This window comes from Salvelinus namaycush, chromosome 34, assembly GCF_016432855.1.
Source record: "Salvelinus namaycush isolate Seneca chromosome 34, SaNama_1.0, whole genome shotgun sequence".
NCBI lineage: Eukaryota > Metazoa > Chordata > Actinopteri > Salmoniformes > Salmonidae > Salvelinus > Salvelinus namaycush.
In genome coordinates this window covers 4399911-4412881 of record NC_052340.1, presented here as the reverse complement: position 1 = coordinate 4412881, position 12971 = coordinate 4399911, and the positions used below count along the sequence as shown (strand labels likewise).

General features: G+C 41.4%; 1 protein-coding gene across 2 annotated transcripts; it reads left to right on the top strand.

Moving 5' to 3' along the window:
- Positions 1 to 6422: 6422 nt before the first annotated feature.
- On the top strand, positions 6423 to 11838 carry LOC120028742 (complement C1q tumor necrosis factor-related protein 5-like). 2 transcript variants are annotated; one of them, XM_038973972.1, is made up of 3 exons: positions 6423 to 6566; positions 10282 to 10517; positions 10653 to 11838. In XM_038973972.1, the coding sequence occupies exons 2-3, from the start codon at positions 10289 to 10291 to the stop codon at positions 11186 to 11188; spliced, it is 765 nt and encodes a 254-aa protein (XP_038829900.1). In that variant the 5' UTR covers positions 6423 to 6566; positions 10282 to 10288; the 3' UTR covers positions 11189 to 11838. The 2 variants fall into 2 exon arrangements, with proteins under 2 accessions (XP_038829900.1, XP_038829899.1); XM_038973971.1 differs by having other exon boundaries at positions 10279 to 10517.
- The last annotated feature ends 1133 nt before the right edge of the window (positions 11839 to 12971 follow it).

Genomic DNA, 12971 nt, shown 5'->3' with positions numbered 1-12971 from the left:
GCTCTGGTGGACATTCCTGCAGTCAGCATGCCAACTGCACACTCCCTCAACTTGAAACATCTGTGGCATTGTGTTGTGACAAAACTGCACATTTTAGTGGCCTTTTATTGTCCCCAGCAGAAGGTGCACCTGTGTAATGATCATGCTGTTTAATCAGCTTCTTGATATGCCAGGATTGTGTCAAGGCACAGATCTGGTGAAGGGTACAAAAAAATGTCTGCAGTGTTGAAGGTCCCCTAGAAAAGTGGCCTCATCATTCTTAAATGGAAGAAGTTTAGAACCACCAAGACTCTTCCTAGAGCTGGTTGCCCAGCAAAACTGAGCAATCGGGGAGAAGGGCCTTGGTCAGGGAGATGACTAAGAACCCGATGGTCACTCTGACAGAGCTCCGGAGTTACTCTTTTGAGATGCAAGAACCTTCCAGAAGGACAACAATCTCTGCAGCACTCCACCAATCAGACCTTTATGGTAGTAGCCAGATGGAAGCTACTCCTCAGTTGGAGGCGGTATAATGCATAGAGCCTAATAGGCTAGCAAATATAGCTAGCAAGCATAACTTAACCAAGCTAACGAAAATACACACATTCTCAGGTAAATTCTGTCAAAGTTACGGCATTTTACAAAGTAACTAGCTAGCTACAGTTAATAGTAAAATTAGCTAACTAATGATTGTAGCTAGCTAACGTTATATCTGTCACTGACTTGGTACTGAAAGAGATTTGCGTCAGTTCAAATCTGGCATCAGGACAAAATGTGATTCATAGTCACCGAATATATTTTAAGTATTTTAATTAAACTCAAACGATAAATGGTAAATGCAATTTTCGTATATACGGGTTCACTGGATCTCCGCGCAGGGTAGATCAGAGAACTGGCAGGAAGTACGTAAACAGCTGTTCTTATACCGTGATGACGTAGTTTCAACGCGTCTGTTAGCCTATCACAGTAGAGGCTGGGCTTGGTTTAGACTTTGCCCCCCTTTGCTGGCCCTTTGTCCAAGCCCCTTGGCGCGTTCCTTTGTCCACATCTGGTTGCTGGGTAGATTAGATCCGTCTTGTGTCTGTCGATTCTACACTGAAACAGTTCCTAATATGGTATTGTCCAGTATTCTAAACTCCTGATTGGTCTAGAGAGATGCACCCCTCTCCTCTCCAGACTGTCCACAGCTTTTATGGCCTGTGGTGGTCAGTCCTTACACACCCCCTCTGCATTGTGTGTGTGCAACAAAACAACATTCACCTTCAACCAATATGCTAACAGCCTATAGTGCATAAACATAAATCCTAACAGTACTCACCTTCATAGTGGTCTATGTAGCTTCCTATATACATCTTGAACCCCTTTTCATTCTTGCTCGCTGGAGTCTCGGAGGCTGATGTAACAATTCGATGTACATCATTAATATACTGTGACATAGTGGTAGTAACGTTATATCGTCGATAATAACTAGACTGACCGGAAATTGTCAAACCGATAGGAAGTGTGTTTAGAACGTTCGAACATGGAATGTGCATAAGGGCTATTGCCCTAAATGTTTTTAAATGTCTTTTGACCACAATCCTGATAGTATCAGGACTCTAGAGTAACTCCCTGGGTATTTTAATTTAATGTTCAAATCTGAGTTTGTGTGTTGTAGTGTATCATGACAACTTCAACTATAACGAATACATGCTCTATTGATCTCCACTTGATAAGGAAAGGGCTGCATATGGCTCAGGTTAATGTATGTAGCCTTCCTAACAAAATACATGAGGTTTTTAACTTGGTCAACATAAATAATATTCATATTTTGGCTTTGACCGAAATGCATTTAGATGCATCTGTAAATGATGGGCACATTAACATTCAAGGATATCGTCTACTGAGAAGGGACAGGAATAGCAATGGTGGGGGTGTAGCACTGTATATTCAGAATCGTATACCTTTTAAGAGGAGGGATGACCTTAATGTATGTCAAATAGAGGCACTATGGGCTCAAGAACATCTGCCTCACCAGGCACCCATATTGGTAGGATGTGTGTATAGACCTCCTAGCTCTGAGGTGTCCTATCTGGATGACTTATGTACTGGGTTTGACCAAGCCACAGATAGCAACAGAGATGTATTTATCTTGGGTGATTTTAATATAAATTTGAAGGATCACAATAATTCGAATAGAACAAAATTGATGAGATATGCCAAGAACTGTGGTTTGAAACAAATGGTTAATGATACTACTAGATCTTCAATTTAAGTTGGGTCATCGTTCAGACACATGCATTGATCTGATTTTCTGTAATATACCATTGCAATGCTTAAAAGCCAGATCAATGCCAGTGGGCTGGACAGACCATAATATTGTGACCATAACCATGAACACCAAGGTTCCAAAGAAACCCCCTAGGATTGTGGTCAGCATTTTTTTTTAAACATTTAATCATGAGCTGTTTCTAAATGATTTGGCTGCTGTACCCTGGGAGCTGATTTATGTAGAGGATGATTTAAATCACGCTACAGAATGTTTTATTGATTTGCTCACTGAGGTAATGGACCATCATGCCCCTATAAGAAAGAGTACAGTTGGTGCCCGTCCATCTCCATGGATTGATGATGAACTGGGTGAGGCTTTTTCTCAAAGAAATATGGCAAAAGTCTTCACAGCCAAGTCAAAATTAGAAATTGATGAACAGAATTATAGAACATTACGTAATTATGCAGTTAAATTGAATCGAAAGAAAAAAAAGTTATTTCACAACAATGCTTTTATTGATTCTAAAAATGATTCTAAAAAGGTATGGAATACAGTTAAGGGCTTACTTGGTACATCTATCTCATCATGCCCATCTAGTGTGGAGGTTGACGGGAGAATAATAACAAAACCAGTTGATATTGCCAATCATTTTGCAGATTTTTTTACAAAGAAAATTAAATTACTGAGCAACAACGTAAACATACATTCTTCCAAACAAGCTATTGTCCAATGGATTGATGATCATATTATGAGCAACAAGATCTGCTCTTTTAGTCTGCAAATGGTGTCAGTGGAGGAGGAGTTACCATTTACCATTACCTGATGGTAAATCTACAGGTTATGGTCTTATGGACAATTTTTTGCTTCGCTGTGCTGCTCCCCAGATTGCAGTTGCACTGGGCTACATATTTAATTGGTCACTGGAAAAGGGGATGTTTGCAAATGTATGGAAGCATGCGAAACTGTGTCCTATTCCGAAAGACTGCAAAGAACCCATTACCCCTGCCAATAGTTGACCAATTAGTCTACTCCCTACACTCAGTAAGATATTGGAGGGTATTGTGAGTAGACAAATGTGGGACTACATGGAAAAGAATGATTTGATTACAGCCAATCAGCATGCTTATCGCAAAAACCATTCCACTACCACTGCATTGGTTGACATGACTGACCAGTGGCTTAATGCTATGGATAATGGAAAGTTTGTGGGTGTACTATTTTTAGATTTCAGTGCAGCATTTGATTTAGTGGATCATGAAATAATTTTAACAAAATGAATGCATTATGGTTTTAAGGAGGTAGCATTGAATTGGGTACAGTCATACCTAACTGACAGGAAACAGTCCACCTATATCAATGGTTCATTTTCTTCCCCTCATGTGTTAAACTGTGGAATACCGCAGGGCAGCTGCCTTGGGCCACTTCTTTATTTAATATATACCAACAACCTTCCCTATGCCTTAGTTGAAACTCAAGCTACTATATTTGCAGATGATACTACAATTTATGCAGCAAGACAATCGGTTCAACAGGTACAGCAGGCTTTACAAGGAGATTTGGAGAATATCAGGGAGTGGGTTTGCCAAAACAAACGTGTTTTAAACACCAAGAAAACCAAAGTTATGTTGGTCTGTTCAACTAGGAAAAGGCCAAAACAGCATGGGATACAATTAAGTATGGGAGGAGTACAAATTGAACAAGTGGCAGAAACCAAACTATTGGGAATGCAGCTAGACAACTGCTTATCATGGTCGTCTCAAATAACTAATCTATGTAAAAAAATAAATAATATTAAAACAGCATGCATAATCAGAAGGATAGCTAAATACTTACCAGGAACAATTCTTCAGCAAATAACACAAGCATTAATTGAGAGTCAGGTGAACTACTGTTCTGTGGTCTGGGGAAATGCATCATCAAGTGAAGTTAGGAGGCTGCAGAATGCACAGAATATAGCAGCAAGGATTGTTTTAAGGTGGAGATATGGTTCTTCTGTTGCAGTCATGCGCAGTGTTCTTGGTTGGTCATCAATTGACAAGATAATTGAAAAAAACATGCTTATTTTATTTCATAATATACATCATTTAAAACGGCCAAGTTCTATTCACAACGGTATTCAGTTGGTAAGAGACAGACATTCCGTAAATACTAGGAATAGATTGTCCACCATCTATGCGTTGTCCAGACAGAAAAGAGAAATAGGCAAAAGAACATTTCGATTTAGAGCAATAAAGAAATGGAATAAATTAACTGAGCAAACTAGAAACCTTTCAATATATAAATTTAAACATTATTTTAAAACGATTTAAATATAATACATAGAAATGTTGTGGGACTATAGTAGATGAAGAATCAATATTTTTTTAGATTGAGTATTTATTGGGTCATTATGTTAGTATATTATGTATGTTTGTAATAGTGTGTTATATGTGAAAATGTGTTTGTATTATTAATTGTATTTGAATGTTTAAGGACTCTTGGAAGATTAGTCCAAATGGGGACTAAAAGAGATCCAAATAAAGTCTAATTAAATGGTACATCAACACATTGTATACCTTCATTTGACATGTATTCTACCCCGGTGGTCTTGTGAAATAATGACAGCATAAGGTACACTATTGACAAACTGCACAATATATTCAGTTCGGAATTTGAAATGTTGTAGTTCCATAACATTTGTGAGTCATTCATGCCACTCGCTTAGGGCCTCCAAAAGGCTGGGGACACTGGTTCAGTCTGTCATGGTTATTTTAATAATGACTTTTGCTGTAGAAATGAAAGGATAATCTAAGGCAGGGATCAGCAAATGGTCAGGGGGCCTGAAGAGAATTACAAATAATTTGTAGACTGAAAATTGACCGTAAGAAGCCCAAACATATATAATATTTGTCAAAAACATAATCATTTCAAACCTTGCTTACATTTGTACACGATCACATTCTGTACATCTTTCTATTATGCTTGAGAATACTTTGGAACAGATTCCCAAAATACAAATCACGTTTCTAATGTTTTTACAGTCTTTTGTGTCCAAACGAGCAGGGGAAAGAATTGACTGATTGTCTAATGGTAATTGAAACCATATATAAATCTGCACCACCTCAGTGCAGTTATGGCTACAGGCCTCAACGCAAGGCTTGTGTAGTCCTCTGTGAAACAGTTCAATTGCCTCGAGTGAAAAAGAAAAGTCTAGGTCTGGGATTTTAAAGAGCAATTGCCAACCTCTTTTGTCCCATAAAACAGTGAAGTGGTGTAAAGACCAAACCAAACCCATTTGTAGAAACATGGAGGTTCCACCCTAAATGTGACCAAGCCTCAGCAGTCCCATCAACGTAGTCTGTACCTGTAGGGGTGTCATCAGTGACGTACTACTAACTCAAGGTGTTTGCTTTGTAAATGCTGTAGCAGACTTTAGGGACACATCCATGTTTTGCATGGAGAGACAGAGATCAAAGTGAGTGATAGTTCAGTAAAATAAGTCACATCCTCTTTAAGAGTGGCTGCAAATGGTTAAGTGAGATGTGGGATGTTTTCTGACTATTTCACATTCCTCAATCAGCTCATAACTGACACGAGGAGACGATTCCAGCCAAAGTCTCTTTTGTTTCAATTTCTGAAGAAAATCGAAGGAAAGAACAACATTGCTTCGCTCTAAGATAACATAATTTCAAGTATCTCCCTGTATCTTTACTCTCATGAAACCGATCAAATATCTCCGCGTCAAGGCTAATAATGAAGAATCCTCCGATTCCAAGGCCTTACTGCTTTTTGAGGAGTTCACAATATGAAGGGTAGGCTGTAACAGCATTTAACAGTATTGCTCGAGTTTTCCAGGACTTTGCCTCAGTGTGTCGTGGTTACATATCCCCGACCAGCGACCACAACAGTCTGATCTCTCCCACTGTTTATGTTGGGGAAAGAAATTCCTCCAGTGTCGAATCTTAAAATCTGATGTAATCTGCCAACCTTTGTTATTCTCACTGCACCTACTTTTTCCCCCTCACTCACTTTCCTGATTTCTCAACCTCTCCCTCACTCTTGTTTGATCCTGAGCTTTTTATTGAAGATTTATTTTCCCCTTTATTATTTGCGCTGGCGAGACTTCAAATATTTCCCTCCTACTCGAACTGTCTTTTCCTCTCCATCTCCCTCCCTCTCTCTCTCTCTCCCACCCACCCTCCCTTTCTAATTTGCTTTTATTACCGTTTCCTTTCAAGACAGAGTTCTCCTTCTTTTCCCAGCCTCTTTGGCTAAAGCAGAAAATATAACTTATGACTGTTTTCACTTCAGCACAAGGCAAAGACTGCAGCTCCTGAGGACTTTTGCACGTTAACTGGTAAACTTTATTTTCACATAATTCCTGATTGAAAACAGTTTTATATATTCACTGTCTGCTGTGAGTAGGTGTGGTTCAACATTATCTACAATAAGGAAAAGGATCTATTTTCCATTGACAATCTTTTGCTGCTACGTAAACAGTCAGTAAAGGAATGGAGGAATGTATGTTTCACAGGCAACTAATTTTGTTTTGCAAATGCATTGATGAATTCCTGTGTAATTGGAATATACATGTTTTATTGAAGTAACAAATAGTATCCTGTTCAAATAGTATACATTTTTCTAACCAGTCATAAAACTGCTGCTATCCTCATCAGAAACATGCTATACTGTGATTCTTTGTGATACTGCCAACATCCCCTCTGTTATTGGATGATTAGTTGCTCAGAAAGTTTCAACAATACATACTGAGGTATTACTGTATTTTGCATATTGTATTCCCACAAAAAAAGTGAGTTTGTGGTCAATATAGGGATACAGTGGTCTGCAGCTTCTCAGATTCCAGTGTTTATCCTGTCTCTGTTCTTCCTCAGAATGCTGACACATCTTTCGGCTAGTTTCTCCACAGGCCAGACCTCTCTGCTCGGAACAGGTCTTTAAATGCTGTCATAAAGAATACAGCAGCTGTGGCTGAAATATACCACTGACTCACAATGGCTGCGCTGAACTGAAAATAACCTGGAAGACAGGATTTCACATTTTCTGGCCTTAAAGTAATACTTGCTTGTAGTGAGCACACTACAGGCTGGAAGTCCTTACTCTAAGATAGTTTTATTAGATGTCTAAAACGGACATTTGAGTATGGGCATATTCTGTGGTAGTAATTTTACATTTTCAACGTGAGCATTCTTTTGTGTGATCAAGTTGCACAGTTCTCTGCCACGTGGTTCACTCTTGCTATCAGAAAATTGATTGTGAAGTGCTCTGGAGACATGCCCTGCCGTTCCCAGTGTCTGTTTTTTCAGGCTTTGTGAGACCCGTCATGTGATCCAGTCCCATGGTAGCCAACAGTGTCAGTCTGTAGACAGACTGTTTGTTGTCAGTTGTCAGTTGCTCACATCTGGCACCTCTCGTTCCCAGGACTGCTAAAGGAGGGGGCGGAGACACTCTGTCCCTCACTTCAAAACCCTCAGGCTTACACACACACAGACGACACAGACACGATCCCGAACTCACACCAAAGGAAAGCAGGACAAAGCAGGATCAACACTGAGCTTTTGTTTTGAACAGTGTAAATAATGATTGCTTCCATTCTGGCACTGCTGCTCTCGTTAACATTTAATGTGAAACGCTGTTTTAAAAAGAAGTCTGCTGACGCCAACAGATGTTGAACATTATCACATTTCAGTTATTTAGCAGACGCTCTCATCCAGACCAGTAGTGCGTGCATACATTTTCATATTGTTTTTCCATACTGGTCCCCCGTGAGAATCGAACTCACAACCCTGGCGCTGCAAGCACCATGCTCTACCAACTACCAACTGAGCCACACTGGACCTATATAGGGTATGGTCATAATCTGATTGCCCTTATAGCCTTTTAAAAGTGTAATGCCTGTCGGCCATACAGTGCATTCGGAAAAAATTCAGACCCCTTCCCTTTTTTCAACATTTTGTTCCGTTACAGCCTTTTTCTAAAATGAATTAAATAAAAATAAATCCTCAATCTACACACAATACCCCATAATGACAAAGCGAAACAAATGTTTGAATTATTTGCTAATAATGAAAATAATAAAAACCAAAATACCTTATTTACATAAGTATTTAGACCCTTTGCAATGAGACTTGAAATTGAGCAATTGTGGTAAGTTCAATCGATTGGACATGATTTGGAAAGGCACACACCGGTCTATATAAGGTCCCACAGTTGACAGTACAAGTCAGAGCAAAAACCAAGCCATGAAGTCGAAGGAATTGTCCGTAGAGCTCCGAGACAGCATTGTGTCGAGGGACAGATCTGGGGAAGGTACCCAAAAATTGTCTGCTTCATTGAAGGTCCCCAAGAGCACAGTGGCCTCCATCATTCTTAAATGGAAGAAGTTTGGAACCACCAAGACTTCCTAGAGCTAGCCGCCCGGGCAATCAAGAGCAATCGATGAGCAATCAAGGGAAAAAGGCCTTGGTCAGGGAGGTGACCAAGAACCTGATGGTCACTCTGACAGAGCTCCAGAGTTCCTCTGTGGAGATGGGAGAACCTGCCAGAAGGACAACCATCTCTGCAGCACTCCACCAATCAGGCCTTTATGGTAGTGTGGCCAGACGGAAGCTGCTCATTAAACTGCACGACAGCCCGCTTGGAGTGTGCCAAAAGGCATCTAAAGACTCTCAGACCATGAGAAACAAGATTGTCTGGTCTGATGAAACCAAGATTGAACTCTTTGGCCTGAGTGCCAAGCGTCACATCTGGAGGACACCTGGCACCATCCCTACGGTGAAGCATGGTGGAAGCATCATGCTGTGGGGATGTTTTTCAGTGGCAGGGACTGGGAGACTTGTCAGGATCGAGGAAAAGGTGAATAGAGGAAAGTACAGAGAGATCCTTGATGAAAACATGCTCCAGAGCGCTCATGAGCTCAGACTGGGGTGAAGGTTCACTCTAAGCACACAGCCAAAACAACGCAAGAGTGGTTTCGGGACAAGTCTCTGAAAGTCCTTGAGTGGCCCAGCCAGAGAGCCCTGACTTGAACCTGATCTCTGGAGAGACCTGAGAATAGCTGTGCAGCGACACTCCCCATCCAACCTGACAGAGCTTGAGAGGATCTGCAGAGAAGAATGGGAGAAACTCCCCAAATACAGATGTGCCAAGCTTGTAGCGTCATGAAGACTCGAGGCTGTAATCGCTGCCAAAGGTGCTTCAACAAAGTACTGAGTAAAGGGTCTGAATACTAATGCTAATGTGATATTTAAGTTTATTTTTAATAATGTTGCCCAGATTTCTAAAAACCTGTTTTTGCTTTGTCATTATGGGGTATTGTGTGTAGACTGATACAAAAAAATTATTTAATCAATCTTAAAATAAGGATGGAATGTAACAAAATGTGGAAAGTCAAGGGGTCTGAATACTTTCCGAAGGCACTCTAGGTACTGTGTATGCTCTCATTAACTGTACCGGGGGCCTATACTCTCAAAGGTTTGTGTCCGTGGTATGAGGCGTCTTATGTTATTTTTAGATGGTTATTCCAGTTCCGTCACTCCCTCTCCTCCAGTTGCATGTTTTCCCCTGGTCATCTGACCCCTCCTCTCAGCTGTGTCCAGTTGAGTGAGAGTCCAAGACCTTTGTCTACACATGTGACCAATGGGAAAGGAGTTGAACGTCTGTATTCACACTACACAAGTCAGTGTAGTCAATAATGTATGTCAATAAGAAAAGCTGATTCAGTCTCTAATATATGACAGCCGTTACACTACATTACAGGTTATTTTCCTGCTATCATTTCATGTCATAATTCTTTGAAGGATATTTCCATAGCATTTATGGGTTCAAGAGCTTGTGTAATTAGGTTTCCTTGTGATTATATAACCCTTGCACTGTTGTGCATCTCATAACATCTGCAGAATAAATCAAGGAACACCATAGCTATTTATAAACTCACAGATGAAACACTGAGGATCCCCGGGAGAAGTCAGTTCTAGAGAATAGAATATCAAGCAGAAAATATTTTTTTCATTCCTTCACGTTGACAGAGAATGTTTCCCTCCTCTACATAGTAGCATTGAAATGACATCACTCCAGCTGTGGCCCCTCCTCCTCCTCCCTTTTCTACTGGTCAACTTCTCCAGCCAATTAGACGACAACAAGATCCCGCCCAGTCTGTGTACGGGACACCCAGGTATCCCAGGTACTCCTGGGGTGCACGGCAGTCTTGGCCAACCAGGAAGAGATGGGAGGGACGGGCGTGATTCTGTTCCTGGGGAGAAGGGAGAGAAGGGAGACAGAGGAGAGACGGGTACAGTGCACCATACTTTCTACAACATACTTTGGACTATATAGATCCATGAGTCTTCCCCTGGTTCAATTGGTTCAAGTGTTATTGAATAAACAGTAGTAACAGTATTGTGTTTTTACCCTATTCTCCCTAAAGGCGAGTCAGGCCTTAGAGGCCTCACTGGAGATCAGGGGAACTCTGGAGATAAAGGAGACAGGGGGCAGTCGGGGGAGTGCGCCATCGCTCCCAAATCAGCCTTCAGCGCCAAGTTGTCCGAGGGCCGCACCATGCCCGTGGCGGCGGAAGATGCTGTGCGCTTTGACAAGGTAACGCTAAACGAGCAGGGTGACTTCAACACGGAAACAGGACGCTTCACCTGCAAAGTGCCCGGCGTCTACTACTTTGCGGTCCACGCCACCGTCTACCGGGCCAGCCTGCAGTTTGACCTGATGAAGAACGGTCACACGATGGCGTCCTACTTCCAGTTCTATGGGAACTGGCCCAAGCCAGCATCTTTGTCCGGAGGCTCGCTGCTGCACCTCATCCCGGGCGACCAGGTGTGGGTGCAGATGGCGTTGGGCGAGTACAGTGGTTTCTACTCCAGCTCTAAGACTGACAGCACGTTCACTGGCTTCCTGGTGTACTCGGACTGGAAAAACTCTGCTGTCTTCGCCAAGGGCGAAGTGGTATAGACATTGCGGGGACCAAGTCTGGTGTTGTGGCTAGGGGGGGTCCTCCCCCAGAAAATATTTGAAAACGTCAAACTAATTTACTGCCATTCTACATGATTCATAGCCTCTCTAGAAGGTTTTTAGAAAACTCTGGTCATTGCATAAACACATTAAGCAAGGTTACAGAAATAGCAGTAGGCTATGGCACATACCATACTGATGAGTTATGATGAGGAATCAGGTGAACTGTAGTGCTTTCAGCTGTGCTTCAGGTTAGCCATTTGACTGCTGCTGTGCAATGGTGAATCACTTTAAGACTTTCTGACGATGGCCCTACACGTATCATTGTTTTTTTGCCTTTACAAACAAGGATGGCATATGGGGTTTAAATGAGACATGTTGGCTCCTGCAATTGGCAGGAAATGTGAACATAAGAAGGTTATATGTCCTGTTGTGGTGGAGGTGTAAAGAGGATTCAACATGTGTGTGAGCTATTTAGGGCTTCCAACTGTGACATCACTGACTGATGTCATGAAACTTAGCCAGTACTTTGTGCAAAAAAAATGAATTGTTAAAGAATTCAAACTGAAGCCCTAAAATACTTTTCACAATCTTTTTACTTATGTCTGTGCAACCTTCACTTATGTCACCAATAAAAATGTTAACTTTCATGACTGGCTTTAATACCTAATACTCTGACCAGGTAAGTACATTTATGACAACACAACAAAACAAGGACCAACAACTGAGATGACATCAGTTACTATGTGCTCAACAATGACAATATGCCTGGTTCCACGTTAGATATAGCTAGATTAATTATTTAATGACAAGCTGACAGCTTGCCTGCCAGTGTAATGGCGCTGTATTCTTTTCTCTTTCTAAGATTTATTTTTTTACTATCCAAGAAGACCACAAAAGTGAAAAGAGTATCAGCGTGGATTATTTTCCACTGGGGCCCATTTTAACTTCAGTCTAATGACATCACCAAACACGGGCTCCTCTCTTAAAGCAGAACTCACAGTAGGCGGAACTAGTGCCACAGGCGCCCCACCAGCATTGTTTTCAAGGTGAGGAGATGAGCGTGGAATGCTGAAAAACAAATTGTGATCTTCTATCGTTTGTGCAATGATGTCCGAGGGGGAAAAACTGTGTGCTTTGATTTAAGTAACTTCTATGTTGTTATATTGGAAATGGAGGAGGCTTTCACAATTGGGGATCCAAACTTCAAAGTACATTGACAGACTCTTAGCTACAGACAGACAGTTTACCTTGCACTGCCAAAACCAGTGGAATGCTTCTCTGACTGTTAAATATTCTCACTCTGAGACAAGGAACTCACATTTTCCCCTTCACCTCAAACTCTTGGACAAAATGATGTTCCAAAAATACACTTTAATGGTTTTTGCCCTGAAGAGATGAGGGGATGGAGAGTTAATCAATCTTCCCCTCACTATTCACATCCCTCTTTTCTATTAGTTCAGGCCCTGTAAATCTCTCCCCCTCTCTCCCTGATGGAAAGACTGCCAAACAGTGATGAAGGAGACAGTGATGTCATTCATTGACATAGCAAGCATGGGTGAGTGTCTAGAGGAGGGAAGTCAGAGAACAAGATGAGCAAAGGAACAGACTTTGAGAAGGAGAGCCACTTTGTCCACAAGATGGCAGTTGTATCACCACAACACACCAGTGCCTCATTCAAACCGATTTTTGCCCATTCCTTGGTCGCTGGAGGGAACATCTGTTACCAAGTGCCTCAAATATAAGAATTCACATGTAATCTGTGAGCCAATTTATCTTAGTA

Bases quoted from the DNA above. Each gene is read 5' to 3' on its own strand.
- LOC120028742 (XM_038973972.1), top strand. From the start codon at position 10,289: ATGACATCACTCCAGCTGTGGCCCCTCCTCCTCCTCCCTTTTCTACTG. The intron at 10,518-10,652 runs GTACAGTGCACC...TTCTCCCTAAAG, and splicing joins GGGAGACAGAGGAGAGACGG to GCGAGTCAGGCCTTAGAGGC.